At 36.5% G+C, this 26,783-nt stretch overlaps 1 protein-coding gene and 1 pseudogene across 1 annotated transcript; one reads left to right on the top strand and one right to left on the bottom strand.

Moving 5' to 3' along the window:
* On the top strand, positions 1 to 25,181 carry LOC107558328 (nephrocystin-3). Its single transcript, XM_016241979.1, has 25 exons — positions 1 to 48; positions 3,953 to 4,078; positions 4,296 to 4,446; positions 5,978 to 6,130; positions 6,203 to 6,336; positions 6,419 to 6,579; positions 6,659 to 6,836; positions 7,372 to 7,446; positions 8,107 to 8,262; positions 8,518 to 8,621; positions 8,714 to 8,828; positions 11,975 to 12,118; positions 14,356 to 14,453; positions 14,554 to 14,656; positions 14,737 to 14,819; positions 15,506 to 15,644; positions 15,734 to 15,898; positions 16,021 to 16,115; positions 18,027 to 18,149; positions 18,230 to 18,419; positions 18,500 to 18,741; positions 19,554 to 19,629; positions 19,759 to 19,886; positions 24,727 to 24,967; positions 25,155 to 25,181. The coding sequence occupies exons 1-25, from the start codon at positions 1 to 3 to the stop codon at positions 25,179 to 25,181; spliced, it is 3,255 nt and encodes a 1,084-aa protein (XP_016097465.1).
* Positions 25,182 to 25,183: 2 nt separating this feature from the next.
* LOC107558327 (ubiquitin-like modifier-activating enzyme 5) overlaps positions 25,184 to 26,783 on the bottom strand; it is a 4,677-nt pseudogene continuing 3,077 nt past the window's right edge.

The following is a 26,783-nucleotide window of genomic DNA, read 5'->3' as shown; positions in this document are numbered from 1 at the left end:
ATGGGCATCCAGCGTCTACTCCAGTCAGGCTTTGGTGGATTCCAGAGCGTAAGGCAGTTGGCTGAACACCTCCAACTGCATATCTGTCCTTTAAAGAATGAGATTTTAGTCAATGTCAGTAAATTCCGAGAATCTCGCGCTGGCTACTCGGTGTGATAGAGCGTGGGTATACCCTTCAATTCAGACGCAGACCACCCCGTTTCAGTGGCGTGGTGCAGTCTCTAACATTTCCTCGAAATGCCCTGGTTCTGAAACAAGAGGTATGCAGTCTGCTCGAAAAAGGAGCGATAGAACAAGTCCCTCCCAGCGAGCTGGAGAGCGGGTTTTACAGCCGCTATTTTGTGGTACCCAAAAGAGACGGGGGACTCCACCCGATTCTAGATCTCTGGCCCATCAATAGAGCGCTTTGCAAGCGTCCATTCAGGATGATAACGCTGAAACAAATCCTGGCGCAAATTCTCCCCGGGGACTGGTTTGCATCCGTGGACTTAAAGGACGCATACTTTCACATTCAGATAGCACCGCATAACATACGCTTTCTGAGGTTTGCTTTCGAGGGCACAGCGTACCAATACTCTGTTCTCCCATTCGGGCTGGCTTTGGCACCGCGCACTTTCTCGAAGTGCATGGATGCAGCACTTTCCCCTCTCAGAGCGAGCGAGAGGATGCGCGTTCTCAACTATCTGGATGATTGGCTGATTTTAGTCCCGGGACACGCTATTCAGCCATATAGACACGCTGCTTCGTCACTTGGAGTCCCTAGGGCTATGTGTCAACATGCAGAAGAGCATTCTCGCCCCGAGACAGTCTATAACATATTTGGGAGTGTGCTTCGACTCAGTGGAGATGCGAGCCCGCCTCTCTCGGGAGCGCTCGGGGGCCATTTTGTCTTCCCTGCGCCATTTCAGACTATGTCTGTGGTCTCGTACATAAATCACCAAGGAGGCGTACGTTCCAGGGCTTTGTACAAGCAAGCAGCGAATCTCCTGTTATGGGCGGACCGTCACTTTCTCTCCATCAGAGCAGCGCACATCCCCGGTCTCCTGAACCTCGGGGCGGACATGCTTTCGAGGAAGGGGATTCCTCAAGGAGAGTGGAGGTTGAACCCCGAGTCGGTTCGGATGATTTAGACCCGCTACGGGAGAGCGGAGGTGGATCTGTTCGCCACGAGTGAGAATGTGCACTGCACCAATTACAGGATAAATAACGTAATGCAAGTAGACAAGTGGTCAAGTGCAAAGACCGCAAGTGTGCGTCCCAAATCGCGTACTTACTTATGCACTATTCTATGACGTTTTGTAGTATAAATAGTGCGAGTAGTGAATTCACACACTGAAAATTCCAAAAAGGAAAAGTGCACTTTAATTACCCGGATGATGCATTTAAATAACCGAAAAAACAATGTTGGACACGTCATGCACTCAACTGTCTCAGCTTTAATTACATAGTGAAGGAGGAGGGGCTATCAGACTCCAATCATGAATGACAAAATAACCTTATATAATTTTAAAGCATGTCAACATATTCTGTTACACCAAATACACAAAATAATGATCTTTAAAAAAAGCATCATATGACCCCTTTAAGTAATCAAGTGGTCAAGTGCAAAGACTGCAATTGTGGGTATTTGGACAAAGCCTGAGAGTGCATCGATCTGCACTTCGAATTCTACCCGGAAGTAGTAGACCATCCGGAAATCTTTGGCATACTTATTTCAACATTCTGCGATTTGGAACATACTAATTCTATTTTCGAATACTATTTAGGATGGATAGTATGCGAATTGGGACGCAGCATGAGTATTTGGACGGGCCCTTACTCACGAAAACGCTTTAGGTTAACCTTTTGGTCACACTGTAGACCCGTAGAAGAAGGCGTGCCTAGTAACGCGGTTGTCAGGAAGACATTTGGGAGAAAATGTGTGCGCATCAGTATGATTTGTTTACCTTTTGACTGATACGCCAGCCGTGTTTACGAACACGTTACTTATCGATTAATATTTCGGGTCCTAAGATTGATATCAGTTTTGTCCACGTTCATCGTTCAGGATCTCCTCAATCCTCTCGGTTGGGTGGAGTGTTTTTCCTCACTCTGTTGGAATTCGTCCCGCGCACATCGTCTCCAGGATGACCGCAGAGTTCAAGACCACAGTTTAAGGTGATGCTTAAGCATTAAATATGCAGATATCCACGTTCTCCATGTGTTTGATTTGATGACACTGTGAAAGTAGTGAACAACATGCTAACCTAGGGCTGTCCAAACTCGGTCCTGGAGGGCCGGTGTCCTGCAGAGTTTAGCTCCAACTTGCCTCAACACACCTGACTGGAAGTTTCTAGTATGCCTAGTAAGAGCTTGATTAGCTGCTTCAGGTGTGTTTAATTAGGGTTGGAGCTATACTCTGCAGGACACCGGCCCTCCAGGACCGAGTTTGGACAGCCCTGTGCTAACCCAACAACACATGTCAAATTAAACCAAAAAACAGACTTGAGATATTCAGATCATACTTCGTCACAACTTCTCATAAATGTTTTTATCTTATAATTTATGTTGTGAGACAGACACTATAAGTACAAACACTATATAATGTATAATGTTGTACATAAACACATTTGATTAACACATTTTAAAAAGAAAGGTGCCAAAATCCCTCATAACTATTTACAATGAGTAACCAAAGATACAGAAATGAGGGTCATTGCGTGCCAAATCTACCACATTTCAGCAGAAAGTACAGATACTGCTGGTCAAATATTACTCCATCACAAGTAAAAGTTGTAAAGACAGATTCTTACTTAAGTAAAAGTACAGAAGTACTTGCTTTTAAAAGTACTTAAGTACCAAAAGTAAATGTCCTTATTTATGTCAATGCACTGTTTTATTATTGTTGTATGTAATACTTGCAATACCTCTGAAGCAACTTACAATACATTACACCTACTGAATACACTGACTAGCTTGTAGTATCTTTGGAATAAAGAGCTTTTAGAATGTTAAAAACCTATGGGGAATATATATATATATATATATTATCTAATTTAGTGGGGAAAAGTTTATTAAAGAATTATAAATGGTGAAGCAGTTTTGTTCATTTTTTTTTCTTTCTACTAAACAATTATAATAGATTATACCAAAAATGTCATTTTTTTAAATTATGTTTTCCTTCATTTTAATATCAGGACAGTTCAGTAAGATATAACACTTTTTGACTTTATGCCCCCCAAAATATATATTAAAAAATGTTTTTCTATTTTTGAAGGAAATCATTTTTTTTATCTCAAATATTATTATTGGTATTATTTGCTTCACTGTACTAAAGAGTAGTCTTTAGACTTTCTCTGAGTGCTTTAGTTTGCTTCAGTATGCTTGAGTTTTCAATAAGCTGAGAGATAACAGGAAATCTATATAATGTGTGTGTGTGTGTGTGTGTGTGTGTGTGCGAGACAAGTGTGAGATGAGAAATACTATTTTATACCTAGCTTCTTAAAAGATTATTTGAATTAAATACTTAGAAACACATCTAGGGGACATAGTTGGACACCTTTAATGGACACATATCTTGAGTATGCATTATGATTGGTTGAAATAGAAGCATCCTGATTAAATACTGAGTTAAGGTATTTTCTCTTTGTCGCAATCTGCAGCCAACACTGAATGGCAAGAAAATAAATCTTCAAAAGACTTTTGTCTCATACCTTTATTGAAATAGAAAACTGCCCGACACTATTAATGAATCAAAAACTTGAATTATCATAGAACAAGTGTATACAAATCATTGTATGTACAGTATGAACTGCATTTTAATCAATTTTTCAATATTTTTTGAATAAATAGTATTAATGGGTCATTGACCCATGTACCAAAAGCAAAGAAATTCTGAAATTAATGTTAATTTTCTCAACATTTCTATCAAACTACTTAAGGTTTGCTGATTCTGTGTTTCTCTGGTTGTCAGGCTCTTCAGAAGACTTACCAGAAGATTCTTAGAGAGAAGGAAAGTGCCCTGGAGGCAAAGTATCAAGCCATGGAGAGAGCTGCCACCTTTGAGCACGACAGAGACAAGGTCAAACGGCAGTTTAAGGTGTGAATCTTATTCTCTTCTCTCTCTCTCTCACGGTAACTTTAAGAACTGACTTATTAAAAATTATTACCTTGCACAAGCACAATCCTAAATCTTCCCAAGACTGTCTTATCACTTTAGCCTCTAGCTGTTCTAGCTTCAGTTTGCCTGTCACTGCATTCTTTACCTCACCAATGTGTTTCCTTCATCTTTATTTCTGTCCTAAATCACCTGGCAGATATTCCGGGAGACTAAAGAAAAGGAAATTCAGGATTTGCTGCGGGCAAAACGAGATCTGGAGTCAAAACTTCAGCAGCTGCAGGCTCAAGGCATTCAGATTTATGATCCAGCAGACTCGGATTCAGACGACAACGGCACCACTGTCACCAGTAAGAATGTGGCAGATCAATTTCACAAGAGAAACTAGATCTTTACACTTTCTGAAGAAAATGAGCATTCACATGTGATGCATGATGCAGATTTCTCACACTGACTCAACTTTATTTGAAAGAGGAAGTAGCTCTTTCAAAGATAGTTAGATAGATAGTTCTTATCTATTTTTAAAATCTGGTTCAGTTCGGTGCATGCCATTTTAAAAGTGTCTGTGTATCTATATATCTTTATGATCATTTGTTTATTTACACTTTTGTTGATCTATTTATTATTTAATTTAAATTGTTTATCTTTTTGTTTATATATTCATTTATTAATTGATGTATGCATCTGTTATTTGTTTATTATTTATTTATTTGTTTTAATTTGTTTATCTATTTCTTAATTAAACTATCTATGTGTTTATTTATTTTAATTTGTCTGTCCGCCTGTCCATCCAAGTGTTTATTTAATTTGTTTATTTATTTTTTCATTTGTTTGTTTGTTTATTGATTTTCATTTATTTTAAATGCGATTATTGTCTATACCTAGCAAAAGTATTAAATGGTAAATAAAAAGTAACTTATTATTATTTTTTTTTTTTTGCTATTGTACAGCTAAATATCTACATTTATTTATTTGTTTTAATTTGTTTATCTATTTCTTAATTAAACTATCTATGTGTTTATTTATTTTAATTTGTCTGTCCGCCTGTCCATCCAAGTGTTTATTTAATTTGTTTATTTATTTTTTCATTTGTTTGTTTGTTTATTGATTTTCATTTATTTTAAATGCGATTATTGTCTATACCTAGCAAAAGTATTAAATGGTAAATAAAAAGTAACTTATTATTATTTATTTTTTTTGCTATTGTACAGCTAAATATCTACAAAACCAGAAAATCTGAGCATATTACACCAGTCCTCAGGTCCTTACACTGGCTTCCAGTTATATTTAGGATTGATTTTAAAGTACTTTTACTCGTTTATAAATCACTCAATGGCCTAGGACCTAAATATATAGCAGATATGCTCACTGAATATAAACCTAACAGACCACTCAGATCTTTAGGATCGAGTCAGTTAGAAATACCGAGGGTTCACACAAAACAAGGGGAATGTGCTTTTAGTTATCATGCCACCCGCAGTTGGAATCAGCTTCCAGAAGAGATCAGATGTGCTAAAACATTAGTCACATTTAAATGCAGACTCAAAACTCATCTGTTTAGCTGTGCATTTATTGAATGAGCACTGTGCGATGTCCGAACTGATTGCACTATATTATATGTATAATCGTCTTCTTAAATTCATTTTAAACCTCTTAAATCTATTTTTTATTTTTATTTTTTCAAAGTTTTTAAATTCCTTGTTTTATTGTTGTGATTATTGTTTTTATTTTATTTTATTTTATGTAAAGCACTTTGAATTACCATTGTGTATGAAATGTGCTATACAAATAAACTTGCCTTGCCTTGCCTTGCCTAGAGTGAAGCATTGTGAAACTAAAATTTCAATATCAGTGCATCCCTAATGTCTACCCTGTGTGCAGCTGCAGGAACTCAGTGTGAGTACTGGAGTGGTGGAGTGTTGGGCAGCGAGCCGTCCTTGGGCAGTATGATGCAGTTACAGCAGACACACAGGGGTCCAGAATTCGCTCACAGTCTCATCGACGTGGAGGGGCCGTTTGCCAATGTCAGCAGAGGTGAGTTTGCACCTGTGTGTGCAGTTGTAGGTATGCTTGCATGTATGCTGATTTTTTTGTGTGCTGTTTCAGATGATTGGGATGCAGCTGTAGCCAGTCTGCTGCAAGTTTCTCCTCGCGTCTCTCAGGCTCTGTGGAGTAACACAATCCGCTGCTACCTCATATACACACAGGAGACCAGAGCGGAGATGCAGACCTTTATACAGGTACACATGCTTAGATAACACAACTTAAATACATGCATTCTCACATTGTAGCACTCTTCATCCATTTGTCTCTCTCTTTCAGACTCATTCTTTGAGGCTGCAGAGGTTTTGTGAGGGTTTGGGTCATTTCTACCTGAACGTGTCATTTCCTGAGGAGAAAGCTGCTCTGTATGCTGCTGAACGCAGGCAGGAGATCGAGAGGAGCTCTGTGTGTGTGCTGCTACTCAAGTCCTCAGTGTCCAGGTGATACTCTATCTTTGTATCTTACTTTTTATCATATTATTGTTGATATGAATCACATGAATGTGTTTTGCTGTTTTAGTTGTGTTGTGGAGGATGTGGAGGAAGCATTTGTGAAAACCCCAGACTCTCGGCCTCTCTTGCTGTATTTGCGAACTGGTGACAGAAAAGGAGAAAAGGAAGAGGTGTCCACCCTCAGTCCATCCACTAGAGACTTGCTGGAGAGAGTTAACAAAGCTGACAAGAGTGCCAAACTTAAAGTAATTTCAAATGATTCATTTAAAAATTCTACTGAAAGTTCTAAAGGTTTTTTTTTTTTTTTTAGAAAGATCATAAGGGTTTCAATGGTTTTTCTGAAGCTTCTATAGGTGATAAAGTTTCTTTTAAGAATTAAAAATATTTTTTTCTTTTAGGAATTCTTTGAAGTTTCTTCTAAGATTAATTTATATAGCACTGTTAAGTTTCATATATAGCACCACTATGTGGTGGTAATACTTTAACCCTCTTACGCTTTTAGAAAAAGGATCACACCTTGACTGTATGTGGTCATTTTTGACTGTGAATATTAAGCAAGATGTTTTTAAAGAAATTATTGAATATCTAAAAAAGTTACCAGGTTTTGAACCACTCAGGTTGAGGAAACCATTAAAAAAATGAAAATGAAATTGTTAAATAATGTCCAAAAGACTTATAAGGATTAAAGGAATTTCAAACATAAAAAATACTGTGAAGTCTGTAGTTCACGTCCACGCTTTATTTTTGATAAATTATTCTTTGCTTCTTTTTTTTCTGCAGGTAGTGGATTATGCAGGGTCTGTAGAGGATGGAGCTGCTCTTATCTTCACTCAACTTGAAAGAATTATCAAACAGGTACACACACACAGGAAAACACATTGCTAATTGTCAATCATCTTTGACGATAGTGGTCCTGACAGAAGTGGGTGTTGGTGTTAATCGCATGCTTGTAGTTTGTCCATAGTGTTCTCAGATCATGAACTTGAGATATGATTGGGTTAAAAGTAACCCAGCTGTCAAGAGCTTTATAAATACTGGGCAGCACACATGCTGGGTTAAACTAACAATGCAAGTTGGGTTGCTTATCATATTCAGCCAATATATTTTACATTGTAAATGCTTACTATTTTAAATATTTACAGCAAAAATAATATATGTAATAGATTAACAGTGAAATTAAATAGGTTTTTAGGTCTATATGAAAATACAGTAGGAGCAGCCTGGACTGGCGAGTGAAAATGATTGTTGATAGTCCAGATTGGAACAGAAAAACCAGAAGTGGGTAACTTTGAGATTGTGTATTGTTTCTACTGTTAGTAAAACTGACCCAGCCACTGAAGTAAAAAAAAATAAAAAATACCTAACACTGAAAGTAACCCGAGCGTTTGTGTAAAAATATAAGCATTGTTAGAATGTGGTTCACTATTTAAGGTTCTGAAAGAGGAACATCTTAAAGAGATGTATGATGTTAAACAGAAAGAGACATTTCTACAAGATTTTTCTCTCTTTCTTCAGGAGTTGTTGGGATTGGAGTTAGAAGAGAGTGGAGGTGTGGAGGAGAGAGAAGAGGAAGACTCTGGTGATATGCTGTGGGACCTTCATGATGAGCAGGAGCAGATTGAGGCGTTCCAGCAGGCTTGCAGCGCTGCTTCCAGATTCAGCTTCCAGAAGGCACGATGGCTCTCTGTTATAATTTTCTGTATTGTTCATTATGGACCTAGTATTTTAACTGATGAGTAGGTCCACAAGAAATCTAAAGGAAGATCTGTATTCTGTATTTGACGATAACTGAAAGTACTACACACATATTGATAGCTAAAATTATTATTATCAGAGTAACCAAATATTGAATTAACTGTAGCCTATACGAATGGCAGGAAATGTGTAAATTCAATGAGTTGAATGCTGTATTAATTATTTTTACAGTATGTTGACCAACTCAATGACATGGTAGCCGCCCCTCCACCCACCCCACCACTGCTGGTATCTGGTGCACCTGGATCGGGCAAATCACTTTTGCTCGCTAAATGGTTGTTTCATCTTAACACTTAATATTAGGTATTATTGCACAATAACGATATAGGTCAATTTTCACACAGTAAACAATGTCATTTCTCTGCAGGATAGAGTTACAGCAGAAACACTCTCCCAACACCCTCATTCTGTATCACTTCACAGGACATCCTCTCTCTACCAGCACAGATCCAGTGCTCATCATTAAGCGCCTCACAGTGAAGGTCAGACACAGATACACACACTCATTTCACTCTGTTTAGCTCCTTAAACCTAGCACTTTGACACGCAGCCTGCACTGTATAGGGCTTTTCACACTGGAAATTGATAAACCATTGTCATATTTAACCCTAACATTACTATAATCCTGGGTTGTCTTATTTTATGCTATTTATACTTTGTCTTGGGTGGTCGAGTTTAAAGATTCACGCTGTATATTTGTAAACCATGGGTTAACATTCTTATATGCATATACTGTATTCAGTCTGTATACAGTATATGTCTGTCTGTGAAAATGTTGCCATTTCTGTTTGTCTTAAGTCTTCTGAAACCCTTTTTTTTGCCATGATCTGCAATGAATTTTGCCATCATTGATCGTCATTTTCAGATGTCCCCTGAGGCTGAAACGATACACAATTATAACTACAGTGCCATTAAAAAGTTGATAAGATTTTTTTTTTTTAAGAAGTCTTTTAAAAGATCACCAAGGCTGCATTTATTTGATCACAAACACAATAAAAACATTTCATAAAACACAATTTTTTTTTACTATATTTTAAAATGTAATTTATTCTTGTTACTGTGCTGATTCAGATTTTTTTTTCAAGACTCTTTGAATAGAAAGTACAAAATAAAAACATTTATTTGAAATGGAAATCTTTTTTAATACTATAAATGTCTTTAGTGTTACTTTTGATCAGCTTAATGTGTTCATTTTTTGAATTATATTATTCAATTTATTAATTCATAAAAAAAAAAAAACGAAAGAAATAAAATCTTACTGACCCTAAACTTTTGAACAGTAGTAGACAACATGTTGTCTGCAATATTAAATAACTGGCTTTTATATTGTTAATGTATGGAGGCCAAAGCAAAATTATTAAAAGATAATATGTTAAATATTGATTTTGTAATAAATGTTTTTTTGAATTCACTTTTAGAGGAATCCTAGATGTACAGTGGAGATCAACATTACAATCCATAAATACTTTACTAAATACTCTCTAAAATATTGTAAATCTTCATCGCTCAAAATTTGAAGGAATATTAGCTGTGGGTATACCACTGATCCACTAACATGTTTGACAAAATAACCAAGGCATTAAAAAAAGAAAAAGAAAACACCTTTATTTTGTGGAAAACACAGTGATCAAAATTAGAGAACAGTAACCGCTGTAGCATGAAAGAAGATTACAACTAAAATTTTGGAGGGTTACAGCTGTCAAAAATTAGTAGGAAGTGTACAGACCCTCGGTTTGAGTGACTTCAGCACATCTGCGGCCGCAGGGTATCGTGAGTGAGTGTGGCCAAGTATGGTGTGTGGCCAAGTATGGTGACCCATACTCAGAATTAGTGCTCTGCATTTAACCCATCCAAGTGCACACACACACCCGGAGCAGTGGGCAGCCATATTGCTGCGGCACCCGGGGAGCAGTTGGGGGTTCGGTGCCTTGCTCAAGGGTCTCACCTCAGAGCGCTCTCTTCCACCCTCAATACCACAACTGAGGTGAGACCACTAGTATCACTAGTTTCTCACACTACGCTGGTGTGATCTTGGTCCACTCTTTTTCCAGTCTCTTCCATAGTTCGGTAACTGTAGTGGGTTTCTTAACCATAACTTTGTCGCCAAAGATTTTCCAGAGATTTTCAGTTGGGTTAAGATCAGGACTCTGGGCCTTTTCATTATTTCAATGTTTTCAGCTTCAAGGAACTGCTTTACCTGTTTTGAAGTGTGACAGGGAGCATTGTCTTGCATGTAAATTAGGGATGGCCATTTTTTTTAAATATTGCATTCGAATATTTTAACTCAAAAAAACGAATATTCGAATATTTGTTTATTTAAATGACGTTTAAGGAGAAAGACGTTTTTTTAATGAAACATTATTTTTTTCACCATTTCTGAACAATCTTATCACAACAAGCTTATAAATTATATCCTGTTTTTTTTCCATTTTGCTTGCTTAATATTTCCATTTTTCCAAAACATAAAACATTGTGTGCAAAAAAAAATTTACAGAAAAAATAAAAAAACTGCTATAAGGCACATACATATACACTCGAGTTGCCATCGTGTTTGCATTGTTTTACATGTTCTTGTTGGAGGAAAGAAAACACCCTAGAACCCTAGAAAAATTAAGTCTCCCTAAAACACCTAGACACTTGCAGCCCCGTTGGGTTCTCTGGACCCAAGTTTGAAAACCCCTGGTTTAACCCTAAGTTTAAAGTAGCCTTAATACAGGGTTTAAAATTTGTTATGCAACTATTATGCAAAAAGCCCAAAACAGTGAAAGAACAGACTTGTATAGTTGTATAGATTCACAAGGTCTTCTACACATATATCCGTTAATTATTACAGTGATCTTTTAACTATAAAACAGCACTTGCTAAACCTTTTATCTTGACTTATACTACAGACTTGACCTTACCTGGTTGCTATAACATTGGCATTACAAGCATTAGATCTAGACTTCCTGAACTCTAGCTGAACTATAGCCCCCACAAGTCATAAGCCCCTTCACACAAACAGTCTTTACTGGTAAATTTTCCGGTATGAGAAATTGTAACTTTACCAGTAAATTACCGGTATCATGCTACGTGTGAACAAAGAACAGGATTACCGGTATGAAGCACATACAAGAGAAGAACACTCTGCCATAAGAAATCTGCTTTAGGCCAATCATAAATCATACTGTTTACAGTAAGCGCCGCTGCTTTTTCTATGTAAACACTTGCAGATGGATTTCTGACTGTTTCGCTGTGTCCATTCATCAGTGCCGTTACTATAGTAACTGCAGTATTATAGTACCTATTATGTGACTCATGTTTTTGAGAGCAAAAACCTGTTCTGTGGGGTCATCCCCTTATGCCTGTCACTCAGAAGTAAAAAAAAAAAAAGATCAGAATGGACAGATAGTGAAACTATAGCGCTTCTCCTCATCCAAGTGGATAAAGACACCGGCATAGCCTTTTAAAGGTAATTTCCTATGATTGACATCACAGAGTTTACCTGTATATTGGTACTGATGTCTGAATAATATCTTACCGGTAAAAAGACGGTTACGAAAAGGGTTTTATAAACACAATTCAAACATAGTTAACAATACTTAAAACTTTCCTCTGAACAAATTCTCTTTCCCAATCATCCTTGTAGCTGCTCCAGCATTTCTGGTCTATTTCCGGCCTCTCGATGGACCCTTCTAAGATACTCGAGGAGTTCCCACGCTGGCTAGAGCGGCTGTCTGCACGTCACCACGGCAACATCATAATCATCATTGACTCCATTGACCAAATACAGGTAACACTTCCTCAAAAAATCTTCCTCATTGAGCTGTGGTATGTTTGTCTGTGCTCATGTTTAATGATCTGTGCTGGTGAAGACAAAACTAAACACCCACATTTATTTGGGGTAGTTCTTAGTCATTTATTTTACATTTTGTCATCAACTCTTTACATAATGCAAACATTTCTTTAATTTCAGCAGAAATTTTCAGCTTTTTTTTTATAAGGAAAGGGTATATATCTTTCATTAGGGATAAGTTAAATAAGTAGTGTTGTCAAAATTAACATGTTAACGAACGTCAAACGAGCACAGAAAAGGTACAAGTGACAAGGGAGCTTCGGTAGAACAACAGTGAACTGTGGTCAGATTAGATGTTGCCATATGTCAGTAAAAATGAATTTTACTCTCGTGTCAGCCGTTATACTGTGCTCGTAGCACGTGCTCTTCAATTGCACACACAAATGTGGCGGCTCGCGCTGTAGCCTCAATCATTTCATATTAAAGCGCAAATGAAACTATGAGCATGCAATGTCGTAGTTATGTCGTTAGTTAAGTCATGAAGTTACCAAAAAGGTTATTAAAGCTGCCTTAAAACTGTGCATGTATGTAAGTATTTGTTATATATGAGTCACATTTAAGATTCATAAGTCTCCCTCATCTAACACACCAGCTTCAACTCGTCAGCTCATTATTAGGGGCTTTAAGACCTGAAGTGGGTCAGAAAAGGTAAAGAGTTGTGAGGAAATATGATGCGTGTCAGATCCGTGTCATGTTCAGCAGCGGCAGCTCTTAAAACAGCCAAAATAACCTAATAACCCAGCTGCTGGGATGTCTGTTAATCAAAGAACAAAAGAAAAAAGAGGAAATCAATAACTTTAGTAGCTTTAAGGATTCATCTGTATTTAATTTAGAATTAAGTGTTCGATAATTTTATTCAATTTCTGTATATTTCCTACTTGCTGAAGGGCACATGTAGCTAAATTTGACATTTATTATATTGGGTTTATGTGAAGATTGTTTTAAGTTCACTTAAATTATAAGTTGTTGTTTTTTTAAAGCCAAATGTTAAAATTGATTGCTCTCAATTATACTGTAATGTTGAATGGCTATAGCCAATGGTTAAATATTAGAGGGAAAAAAAACAATTTGATAGAGACATCAGTAGTATTGGTATCAGTGATATTCACCTTCAGTAATAAATAAGATGCCATTAAACAAATATTAAAAATATACCGTATTTCAATTATTGCAATATAAAACTAAATAAAAAAAACGTGGTATTAATCGTGATTAATTTCAGAATGTGCAATTAATTAGTAAATTTTTTTAATCGATTGACAGCACTAGAAATAAGAGATTTTGTATATTAGATATTTGTTGGTGACTAGATATTTGTGTGTGTGTGTTTGTGTATACACACACACACACACACACACACAAACAATGTGGTTTTAAATGACATGTAATCAGATCTCAAAATAAATATCCATTTGTCAGAGTGTACATTATTTTATGTGAAGATTGTTTTAAGTTCACTTAAATTATAAGTTGTTGTTTTTTTAAAGCCAAATGTTAAAATTGATTGCTCTCAATTATACTGTAATGTTGAATGGCTATAGCCAATGGTTAAATATTAGAGGGGAAAAAACAATTTCATAGAGACATCAGTAGTATTGGTATCAGTGATATTCACCTTCAGTAATAAATAAGATGCCATTAAACAAATATTAAAAATATACCGTATTTCAATTATTGCAATATAAAACTAAATAAAAAAAAACGTGGTATTAATCGTGATTAATTTCAGAATGTGCAATTAATTAGTAAATTTTTTTAATCGATTGACAGCACTAGAAATAAGAGATTTTGTATATTAGATATTTGTTGGTGACTAGACATTTGTGTGTGTGTGTTTGTGTATACACACACACACACACACACACACAAACAATGTGGTTTTAAATGACATGTAATCAGATCTCAAAATAAATATCCATTTGTCAGAGTGTACATTATAAAGATGAGATGCCTACTTCAGCATTTAAAATTATTTATTTTAATTTTGTTGTTTTATTTGTAGTTTATTTTGACAAAATTCTATAGAAAATAGCATAACATTTTAATATTTATTACCCATTTATAAATTTTTGACCATAGCATAAAATAAATATCAGCTTTTCATTTTTGGCCCAAATGTTTATATCTAATAATATTCTTCGGCATGATCAGTTTGTTATTTTTGTATTCCCTAGAATGCTGAGCGGCACATGAAGTGGCTGATTGATCCTCTTCCTGCTAATGTGAGAGTGCTGGTGTCAGTTAACGTGGAGACCTGCCCACAGGCATGGAGGTTTGTGATGCACAAACACACATAACAACTCATTTGATTTCAGATATTATGCATGTATGTAATATTATACACAGACAATCACAAAACATATACTATTTAGATTGTGGCCCACGCTGCACCTGGACCCACTCAATCCCAGAGAGGTGAAGAGTGTCATCAGCACAGAATGTGTGAACAGCGATATCAAACTCACCAAAGATCAGGTAAACATCCTTGTCAGTCTGTGTTCATCTTTGTTTATGTATGCTGAGTTTGAGTATCGGTCTGTACTGCTTGCAAACAGGAAAAGAAGTTGGAGAGACATTGCCGTTCAGCTGCAACATGCAACGCGCTCTATATCACACTACTAGCAAGACTCATTACACAGTAAGTAGGTGTGTGAGTGAGTGGATTGTACATTTGTAGTGTTTGTGGGTCTATGTCTGTTTATATTCCTTGTTTGTATTTATAGGTGTGTGTAGGGCTGTGCAAAAATCGAATCGGCAATTAATCGCCTGCAATTTTGAACGTGATTTTGTGTAGTTTGTCAGTGATCTACGGCTCTGTGTAGTAAATGCCGCTCCATCTGAAAGCACGTGCTGGAGATTTACTACTAATCACCAGAAGCGGCTTTACTGACGAGATTCGCATGAAAATCGCATTCAATTTTTTGCCCAGCCCTAGGTGTGTGTGTGTTGTGAGAGTGAATGTGTGAGAGCGTTACAACTTTTTTTTTTGATTGCTGTATTGATACAGCAGAGTAATTTAATTTAATTAATTGCCCCATTTTTTATTTTTATTTATTGTACAATATTTACAATATAAATGAAAAGTGACATTATGCAGTGTCAAAGCTATCAGTTCATTTTGAAACGACGATTTATTATACAATATTTAACAAAAAAAATTATATGTAATATACTGTATGTATATTATATGTAAAATAATGTTAATATAAAAATATATAAAATAATAATAATAATAAATTGTGACAAGGTGGGCCAGTCCAATTAATTTGTCTCTCATTAGCACACACTTTGTTTATATGAGCATTTTTATGTTTAATCTGTCAGATCCAGATCCTCCTGGACATTGGAGAGGACTCTACAGCAGTGTGCGTTGTGTCAAGATACAATATCACTATACAGACTGGGCCTGAAGGTTGTGCTAGACTCACTCGGCACTGATCAGGAAAAGCACATCATGAAAGAGGTCACCTGTCCACTTTGAAGAAGAGTTTCACTAAAAAAAACACTACAGTACACAGTTTAACTTATTTATTTGTATTTCTTCTCGTGCAGCTATTGTGCCTGGTATGTGCCAGTCACAACGGCATCAGTGAATCAGAGGCTTTGGAGCTGTTCCCAGACCTGAGTTTTCCTGCTCTCACCTCACTGCTCCACAATCTGGAGAGACTCCTCATCATTACCTACACCTGTGGTCTCATTCGCTTTCAGCACCCACAGGTGTGTATGTCTCTGACATAGCTGTACCTTTGAAGCTATATTTGGTCAAATGTCCCTTAATGTTTTTGTGGATGAAAGTAAATATGTTTCACTTTAGTTATTTCTCTGTGTATCATTTCCAGGCATGTGAAGCGGTCAACCAAGAGTTTCTGGATGGGGGCAAATGTCATGGATCCTACAGAGAGAAAATCATTCGGTTCTTCAGTGAACAGCTGAAGTAAGAATATCTTATTGATTATAATGAAGGGATGTGATTTTTCTGTATTAATATGTATTTCTGCATTTTCTGACCTGGGAAGAGAATTGTGTAAATCTGAGGGGAAAAAATTACTGCGTTTCAAGAAGGGGTGTAACGATTAATCGATATGGATCGATACATCGATACGATGTCTGACGATACGATGCATCGATGCCACACATAAAATATCGATATCTGTAGTCAGCCTTTATTAATAGGCACCTTTAATAGGCCTAATAGGCACCTTTATTTTGGCACTGTCCACATTTTCACATAATGTCCGTCTATGCATTACCGCCAATGCATGCATTCTCGTTCAAGCTCACGTATAAGGACTCGATATAAGGACTGCCCGAAGGCACAAGGTGAACATAAAAGACGCTCGGGATTGTTTGCGGAACGGTCGAGCGCTGTGTGAGAAGTTTTCTGCGCACACATCTAAAGCGCACGCAAACACGCACACAGACAGCCGTGTCTACACCGCGCAAATACTAAATTGAGCTCTCTTCCACTTTTTTGTGCATGGATGAATAAATACAGACAGAATTACATCAAAATGCACGTTTTGGCGAATATCCTAGTAAACACAGTAAGTTAGGCATAAGTCTTAATGTAAACAGTTGAGAAAGAAAAGGCATGTGTATCAGTATATTAAATCCGTGCTTCGTTCTTAACGTGAACGCAAACTAATAATAAATCTAATGTTGTCAAAGAAAAATACAAGTGCTCACTGCTCCTGACTAAATAACCTTTGTAACATCAAAAATGATTCATCTATATTCCATTTATACAGTGAAGACTATGCAGTTATTTTACATTTAATTATTACATTTCTGTAGCGTACCTGAAAGTTTATTTTAGACTGAGCTGAAAAACCTGAAAAGCACTGCTTGTTTATTGAACTTGTGTCTTTGTCTTTGTCTTTGTTGTGTTGTATTTATTTTCTGCTATTGCTTGTAATTTGGTTATCTGTAGAAAATATTTTTAGCACTGAGCCCATAGCAGCTAGAATTGTTTTTCCAATTGTTTATTTTCTTTATTATTTCAAAAAAAATGTGTAGGCCTATTTTTTTGTTGTGAACGTCCCAATTGAGGGATTGAAAAAATTTCAGATAAATGTTCATGTTATATATTTTGGTTGCATTTGTGAGTTAATAAAAATGTAGATGGTTGTTTAAAATAGATATATAATATCATAATATCGATATATCGATCGATATACTCCTGTATCGAATCGTAATCGTATCGTATAATTGTATCAAGGTATCGGCAAATATCGTATCGCTGGGTATGAGAAACGTTATCGTATCGTATCGTATCGTGATGAACCATCCGATTTACACCCCTAGTTTCAAGGCTGTGAGCGGAACACCCTTTACATGAAAATGTCATACTCGGGAAGTGCCAAATTGGTGTTGGCGAGTAGATGACACGGTGATATTCTGGCTGCTGCATGTTTCAGAGTGAAGCGGTACTGTGTTCATTTTCACACGAGCAGCTCATGGTCTGGTGTTTTCAGTGTCTTCATTTAGTTCAGCTCAGTTCACAGTAAATACTGCTACTTACAAACTCCATTTATTTTATTATTATTCATTTGTATTTATTTGCAGTACAATAGTATTATTGCAAAAGTAATATATTTATTTATTTATTTTGTATTTATTTATTTTATAATTTAAATAATATAAAAAAATAGTAATTTTTATAATAATAATAATTATTATTAATAATAATAATATTAATAATAATTTTTATTATTATTGTTGTTGTTGTTGTATAGTCATTTTGTCCTTAGCTGATCACATGTCTGATATTGTCTCAGAGCAAAGCATTTATCAACAAGTAGCTGCCATGTTGGATTGTTTTGTGATATAATTTCTTTTGGTTCAGGCAAGACAGAGTGACGTGGAGGGTAGCTGATGAATTGCCATGGTTACTGCAGCAGCAGGAAGATCAAAGTAAACTCCAGATGAGTCTACTTAACCTGTTTGTGTCCCAGAACCTGTACAAGAGGTACATTCTCACGTTCCTGCTGTATCTCATGTGTGAATATGTGTTTGAAATAACGTCTTGCTGCTGATGTGCGTTCTCAGGGGTCATTTCTCTGAGCTGCTGACATACTGGCAATTTGTTGGTAAGGATAAATGCTCGATGGCAACAGAGTATTTCGACTCATTGAAGGAGTTTGAGAAGACCTGTGAGAGTGAACAGAGCATGAGCCAACTGGCCAACCTGTACGAGACACTGGGTTGCTTCCTTAAAGACCTGGGACTGCTCAGCCAGGTGGTACAGCGGAAAGACAGAGGATCACCTGTATTTTATTTTATATCATGTATAAATGATGTGAACATGTTGTTTTTAAGGCGGTGGCCCCCTTGCAGCGCTCCTTGGAGATCCGTGAGACGGCTTTGGATCCGGACCACCCAAGTGTGGCTCAGTCCCTGCACCAGCTTGCGGGGGTTTACGTTCATTGGAGGAAATTTGGAAACGCAGAGCAGTTGTACAAACAAGCTATGGAGATTTGTGAAAACGCTTATGGCCCTGAACACAGCACTGTCGCTAGAGAACTAGACTCACTCTCGCTCCTCTACCAGAAACAAAACAAGTACAGCACATTTTTCTTAAATTCATACTCTACTGTGCAGATATTGCAGAGGCTTTGTTGCAAATCCTAGTGAGCTGCCTTCTGAGGCACAAATGGGACATCAGTAAGCTGAAACTCTCTACATAATGCTTTATCACAAATTTTGACAGTCTTGACAGTCAAATAAGCACAAGAAACATAGCACACAAATATTAGATGAAATATTTCATTTTTAAATATATATATAACTATATTTTATAGGTCATTCTATATTAAAAGAGAACATTTGGGGTTAGAGATTTTAAGAATTTATTTATTTTTGCTCACCATGGGCAAAAACATAGTAAAAAAATGTAATGTTACAAAATATATGTTTTAAAATAACAGTTTTCTATTTTAATATTTTTTTAAATGTAATTTATTCCTAGGATGGCGAACCTGTCTTTAGTGCCACTTGATCCTTCAGAAATGATTCTAATATACTGATTTGGTGCTCAAGGAACATTCATTATTATTACTGTTGAAAATGATTGTGTTTTTTAATTTTTTAATAGAAAACAAAATAGTTACATTAACATGTAACATTGTAAATGTCTTTGTCACTCAATTGAATGCGTCCTTGCTAAGATATGTATGATCCCCAACTTTTATGACCCCAATGCCTTTGTTTTTATAATTGTACAAACTGACAACCTTCGCTTTAGGAAACCCTATGCAGCCTTCTAGGATTTGGAAAAGATACCTTTTCGTTTATGTTTTGTACTTTAATTATTCATGGTGTAGTTAATGATTTAAAATTAGGGCTGGGCTAATTCTGTTTTTATTTTATCTAGATATGAGCAGGCTGAGAAGTTGAGAAAGAGATCAGTCAAGATTAGACAGAAGACAGCACGACAGAAAGGCCACATGGTAAGGAAAGGCCAAACAATAATTTTAGCCACATTTGTGTCTCCTTTGGTCCCACTCAATGAACTGTGATTCCAGAGAAGTGAAAAAAAACAGTATCTTTCATACTGTATTTGCTTGTGTTCTTTGTAGTATGATTTCGCTCTCTTGAAGCGGCGGGCACTGCAGTTAGAGGAACTTACTCTTGGCAAAGACTCGGCAGATTGTGCCAAGACTCTAAATGAGCTTGGAGTGCTTTATTACCTGCAGAACAACCTGGAGTGAGTAAATCATCCTTTCATATACACCAGTACATTTGCAAAAGATCATAGGGTTCCCATTCATCCTGGAAATTTTGGAATTGTGCAATGCAGATTTTCAGTCATGGGAAATAAGAAAAACACCTAAATGTCCTGTAAAATATTTTAGTGTAATAAGTTTTCGTCACTAACAGTTTTAGTAGATATTAAAAATACAAGTGAAATGCGACCATTCTTGATACAAATGACAATTAAATTTCTACTATTGTTGTAGTTTTTGAATGCATTTTTACTGAATATTTTGGACATATTTCCTGGCTGCTCAAAGCTGTTATGAAAAGAAAAAAACAACAACACTTTTTACAGTATTTGCAAGCCTTCTTCCCCATGACTGCTCGATGAGTTCAGTCAGGTCTATCTCGTCTACATGCCTGTCATTGGGGTGAAAATATGGGTGAAATATTGCACACAGCTCTTGTTCGTTCACATCTGGGTGCAGATCATTCACAATCAATGACCTCGATAGATCAGAGCTGCTCTCCATTTCTTTAGGTTTGTATTTCCTCTTGCAGACCTATCTGCACTGCAGGACTTCCTCAAAGTTTGAGATGGTGTCATATATATATACCAAACCTGTCACTGTGCCTTGCTAGGACTTTAATAGTCATGTTTTGGGATGTGACGCACGTTGTTTTTTTTCATAAGCTCCAAAAAATTCATAATATTCCTCTCTCTCTCTCTCTCTCTCTCTCTCTCTCTCTCTCTCTCTATATATATATATATATACATACATACAGTGCCCTCCATAATTATTGGAACAGTAATGACAAAATTGCTTTGTCTGCTGTGGAGTCAAGACATCTGCAAATATGATTAAAAGATCATCAGAATGTCACATTTTTAATATTGGGTTATTCAACACATAGATGTTTTACCAACTAAGAAGATCAGCACTTTTAGAGTTCCATCCCCTATGAAACGACTTCCACAGCAGAATTACAGAGGCTACACAGCAAGATGCAAACCTCTGATCAGCAGCAAACATAGAAAGGCAAGATTAGAGGGTGCAAAAAAGCACAAAGGTGAGCCAGCAGAATTTTGGAACAGTTTTATGGACACTGTTAATTTATGGGAATAAGCAAATGTGAGGAGAAAAAAAGGAACTGAAAATGATCCTAAGCATACAACCTCATCTGTGAAGCATGGTGGAGGTGGTGTAATGGCATGGGGATGCATGGCTGCCTCTGAGCTTTCTCAACTTTATTAATGACTTAATGAATGATGGTAATAGCAGAATGAATGCAGAAGTGTACAAAAACATCTTGGCTACCAATGTTCAAGAAAATGCCACAAGATTCATCAGAAAGTGCTTCATATTGCAACAGGACAATGACCCAAAACACCCTGCTAGTTCAGGCAAGGAGGTTATCAGGGTAAAGAAATGGAAGGTCTTAGATTGCCCAAGTCAGTCTCCAAATTCAAATCCTATTGAACATGAATTTCACCAGCTAAACAGGAGACTAAAGGCAGAAACTCCCAAAAACAAGCAACAGTTGAAAATGACTGTATTAAAGGCTGGGGAAAGCATTTCAATGGATGAAACCTAGACTCTGGTGATGTCTATGGGTGGCAGTCTCACTGCTGTGATTGCATGCAAGGGATTTGCAACTAAATATTAGCTTTTAAACTTTTACAGTTGCTTTAATTTCAATTGTCCCAATACTTGTGCTCACATCAGATTAGGGAATGAAACTCTAAAAGCGCTGTCCTTTTTATTTGGTAAAACATGAATGTGTTGAAACGGCTTAATAATAAAATGTGACATTCTGTAGTTTTGTCTCAAATTCATCTTTTAATAATTTTTGCAGACGTCTTAACTCCACATTTTTATACTTATAATTACAATTATACTAGTATAATTACAATTATACTCGATAATTTTGTCATTACTGTTCTAATACTTTTGGAGGGCACTATATATATATATATATATACAGTATATATATATATGGGATGACATTAAATTTGCAGAAGGAGCTATTTTGGCTATATTCATACTGCAAATTCATTGCCTTTCAGCGAAATTAGCCGTTCTGGCATTGAAATAGGTCAGTCAAATGATTCATGCAAATGCCTAATAAGGTGGTGTTATAAGCTCAGCACTGCTTTGTGTACAGGGGTAACCAGGGTAACCAATATTTTTCTGATTTTCAATAATCACCACCTACTGTCAGAGAGTGAATTTGCATTTTTTTATTCAGCTTGTCTTGCTGTTTTTGTTAAAACCTTACCATATATAATCATTTATGATTGTTAAAGGGGTCATATGATGATTTCAAGTTTTCCTTTCTCTTTGGAGTGTTACAAGCTCTTGGTGCATAAAGAAGATCTGTAAAGTTGCAAAGACTAAAGTCTCAAATCCAAAGAGATATTCTTTATAAAAGTTAAGTCAACCACGCCTACCTAAATCGGCTTGTTCTAACACGCCCCCACATGTCTACGTCACTATGTGGAAATATTAGCATAATGCCACCCAAATGTGCACGCAAAAAGAAGGCGTGGTTTCAGGAACAGCAGTAGTGTTGATGCAGCCATGTCAGGGAGACGCTGTGCGATTCGGTGCGAAAGCAAAAGCACTTTATTTGACCTTCGGAAGTAGATGCAATTAGGAATCATTGGTTAAGATTTATTTACAACAGAACAGCACAACCCAGATGTGTGGGTGTCACATTTTTAATATTGGGTTATTCAACACATAGATGTTTTACCAACTAAGAAGATCAGCACTTTTAGAGTTCCATCCCCTATGAAACGACTTCCACAGCAGAATTACAGAGGCTACACAGCAAGATGCAAACCTCTGATCAGCAGCAAACATAGAAAGGCAAGATTAGAGGGTGCAAAAAAGCACAAAGGTGAGCCAGCAGAATTTTGGAACAGTTTTATGGACACTGTTAATTTATGGGAATAAGCAAATGTGAGGAGAAAAAAAGGAACTGAAAATGATCCTAAGCATACAACCTCATCTGTGAAGCATGGTGGAGGTGGTGTAATGGCATGGGGATGCATGGCTGCCTCTGAGCTTTCTCAACTTTATTAATGACTTAATGAATGATGGTAATAGCAGAATGAATGCAGAAGTGTACAAAAACATCTTGGCTACCAATGTTCAAGAAAATGCCACAAGATTCATCAGAAAGTGCTTCATATTGCAACAGGACAATGACCCAAAACACCCTGCTAGTTCAGGCAAGGAGGTTATCAGGGTAAAGAAATGGAAGGTCTTAGATTGCCCAAGTCAGTCTCCAAATTCAAATCCTATTGAACATGAATTTCACCAGCTAAACAGGAGACTAAAGGCAGAAACTCCCAAAAACAAGCAACAGTTGAAAATGACTGTATTAAAGGCTGGGGAAAGCATTTCAATGGATGAAACCTAGACTCTGGTGATGTCTATGGGTGGCAGTCTCACTGCTGTGATTGCATGCAAGGGATTTGCAACTAAATATTAGCTTTTAAACTTTTACAGTTGCTTTAATTTCAATTGTCCCAATACTTGTGCTCACATCAGATTAGGGAATGAAACTCTAAAAGCGCTGTCCTTTTTATTTGGTAAAACATGAATGTGTTGAAACGGCTTAATAATAAAATGTGACATTCTGTAGTTTTGTCTCAAATTCATCTTTTAATAATTTTTGCAGACGTCTTAACTCCACATTTTTATACTTATAATTACAATTATACTAGTATAATTACAATTATACTCGATAATTTTGTCATTACTGTTCTAATACTTTTGGAGGGCACTATATATATATATATATATACAGTATATATATATATGGGATGACATTAAATTTGCAGAAGGAGCTATTTTGGCTATATTCATACTGCAAATTCATTGCCTTTCAGCGAAATTAGCCGTTCTGGCATTGAAATAGGTCAGTCAAATGATTCATGCAAATGCCTAATAAGGTGGTGTTATAAGCTCAGCACTGCTTTGTGTACAGGGGTAACCAGGGTAACCAATATTTTTCTGATTTTCAATAATCACCACCTACTGTCAGAGAGTGAATTTGCATTTTTTTATTCAGCTTGTCTTGCTGTTTTTGTTAAAACCTTACCATATATAATCATTTATGATTGTTAAAGGGGTCATATGATGATTTCAAGTTTTCCTTTCTCTTTGGAGTGTTACAAGCTCTTGGTGCATAAAGAAGATCTGTAAAGTTGCAAAGACTAAAGTCTCAAATCCAAAGAGATATTCTTTATAAAAGTTAAGTCAACCACGCCTACCTAAATCGGCTTGTTCTAACACGCCCCCACATGTCTACGTCACTATGTGGAAATATTAGCATAATGCCACCCAAATGTGCACGCAAAAAGAAGGCGTGGTTTCAGGAACAGCAGTAGTGTTGATGCAGCCATGTCAGGGAGACGCTGTGCGATTCGGTGCGAAAGCAAAAGCACTTTATTTGACCTTCGGAAGTAGATGCAATTAGGAATCATTGGTTAAGATTTATTTACAACAGAACAGCACAACCCAGATGTGTGGGTTGTGCTGTTCAGCAAAATTTCAGCAAAATTTGCTATTCAGCATCAACATATTCTGTTATACCAAATACACAAAATAATGATCTTTAAAATAGCATCGTATGACCCCTTTAAAAATTATTTAAATGTCTTTCCTCATGTATTACACTTAGTGGGTACCTAAAATGTACCTTGAAAAATTTCTGAAAAGGCTTAAATTACATTGTATGACAAACTATTCTTATACTTCATTACTTTATTAATAATACACATTTTCCATTTACAGTTATATAATATGCATTATAACATGTTGGTTTTTATAACCTAGTGCTGCAAAAATGTTCTTGACCCGATCCCTGGAGATGCGCCAGCGTGTGCTAGGGCCGGATCACACTGACTGTGCCCAGTCTCTGAACAACCTAGCTGCGCTCCACAGCGAGAGGAAAGAGTATGAGAGTGCCGAGGAGCTGTATGAAAGAACGCTTGACATCCGCAAACGAGCACTTGCCCCAGATCATCCCTCTCTCGCCTATACCCTCAAACACTTGGCCATGCTTTACAAACGCAGGGTGAGAAACTACAGGAAAGGGTTACAACTCAGCAGCTCTGCAGAACATGTAGCAATCAAGTGGCAATTATGCATACATTCATTCTGAAATGTTTGTCTTTGTGTGCTTTTGTCTTTTTAATATTATTAATGAATCTGTGACCCTTTTTAATTGGCTGGCTGTCTTTGTTTGTCTGTGTGTGTGATAGGGGAAGCTGGAAAAGGCAGTGCCATGACAATTACATATTTAGAGGTGTGACTGAAGTCTTATCTGTTTTCGTTGCATAGCTGTTAACAACAGCTATTTAAATCAATCATTCAGATTAGTTCTATTAACCATTCCATGCCAACTCTGAAACATTAACACTGAAAACAAAAGATCAACAGTGATGGCAATTCAGTATTAAGACTTTCAGTTGAAGTAAACCTGTAAACATCTTGAGTGTTACAGGCTGCTTGCAAAAACAGAATAAAAAACTAAATCCCAACTCATTTAATATGAGACCTCAGATGTTACATGTGTATAAGTACAAAATAATAACGAGTTTGTCTTTAGTGTCTCTGGGAGAGTTCTTTTCTGAGTTCAAGGATGTCACTTTCCTCTTGCTTGTTGTTTCCTTACATCTTCTTCATCTGAGCCATCAGCTCTTCTAAACTCTGGTCTGTTTCCTCCACCGTCTCCCCTGATCCTCCATCCTGGCAAAGAGAAAGAACACAGAGTATTACACATTCATGGTAGTCAAGAGAGAGTAATGATTACCAAGGCTGCATTTATGGTCAAATATTATTACAATTTAAAATAACTGTTCCATTTAATAATGTCATTTATTCCTGTGAGGAAAAGCTGCATTTTCAGCAGTCATAACTCCAGTCTTTAGTGTCACACGATCCTTCAGAAATCATTCTAATATGCTGATTTAGTGCCCAGTAAACATTTCTTCTTATCATCAGTGTTGAAGACAGATGTGCTGCTTAATATTCTTTGAGAATTAGAAAGTTCAAAACAACAGCATTTATTTGAAATAAAATTCCTTTGAAACGTAAATGTCTTTACTGTCAATTTAGATCAATTTAATGTATTCTTGCCGTATAAAAATTTTACTGACCACACACTTTTGAAAGTTAGTTTTAATTATTTGTCAGGTAACTCATTTTATGTTTTCATTGATCATATAAGCATCCAACCTAAACCAAAAATCACATCAAATATTATAAAATGTAACCTCACTGCCTGTCAAATTTTTTGATAATGCAGGAAAATTCTGAATAACCAAAGTGTTGTGTTATATTTCAGTGGGTCGTACTTTCTCAGGTATGGTGTAGGCTACAGTAATGCCCTCCGGTAGATCTGGTACTGGTCCTGATGCGTCCTGTAGCTCTGCCTCCGACACCTCTGACACCAACTCAATGCCTGGCAGAAAACAACATCACCGTCAAACTTACATAACATTTACAGATTTCTGTTTTATGAATGAGGAATCTGATGTGTGTGGGATGCCAACCCCATTCATTGTCCTCATGCACCACTACTTCTTCTTCTTCTTCCTGTACTGCTTCCTGCTTCGGCCGCTCTGCTGCTTTTCTCTGGAGTAAGTAAGGAAGGAATAAGAGATATACTGTTAGTATTAATACTTTACTGGTTTTTGTCACAGTATGCCTTTGTTTACATCAACGATCAAATAACTTGCTTAGAAACAGTCGGTGTTTATATTTTGGAATTTTTTTAAACGATTAAAAAAAAAAAAATTAATGTTCAACAAATCTGAAACTATTTCAAAAGACATGCAGTTGCAGAAAATGAATAAATTTACTAAAATTTAATATAAACTTAAAAATAA

The sequence above is a fragment of the Sinocyclocheilus grahami genome, unplaced genomic scaffold (genome assembly GCF_001515645.1).
Source record: "Sinocyclocheilus grahami isolate Dianchi unplaced genomic scaffold, SAMN03320097.WGS_v1.1 scaffold641.1, whole genome shotgun sequence".
Taxonomy (NCBI): Eukaryota; Metazoa; Chordata; class Actinopteri; order Cypriniformes; family Cyprinidae; genus Sinocyclocheilus; species Sinocyclocheilus grahami.
This window is presented reverse-complemented; position numbering and strand designations above follow the sequence as displayed.

Bases quoted from the DNA above. Each gene is read 5' to 3' on its own strand.
- LOC107558328 (XM_016241979.1), top strand. From the start codon at position 1: ATGGGCATCCAGCGTCTACTCCAGTCAGGCTTTGGTGGATTCCAGAGC. The intron at 4,079-4,295 runs GTGTGAATCTTA...ATCACCTGGCAG, and splicing joins AGGTCAAACGGCAGTTTAAG to ATATTCCGGGAGACTAAAGA. The intron at 14,657-14,736 runs GTAAACATCCTT...GCTTGCAAACAG, and splicing joins TCAAACTCACCAAAGATCAG to GAAAAGAAGTTGGAGAGACA.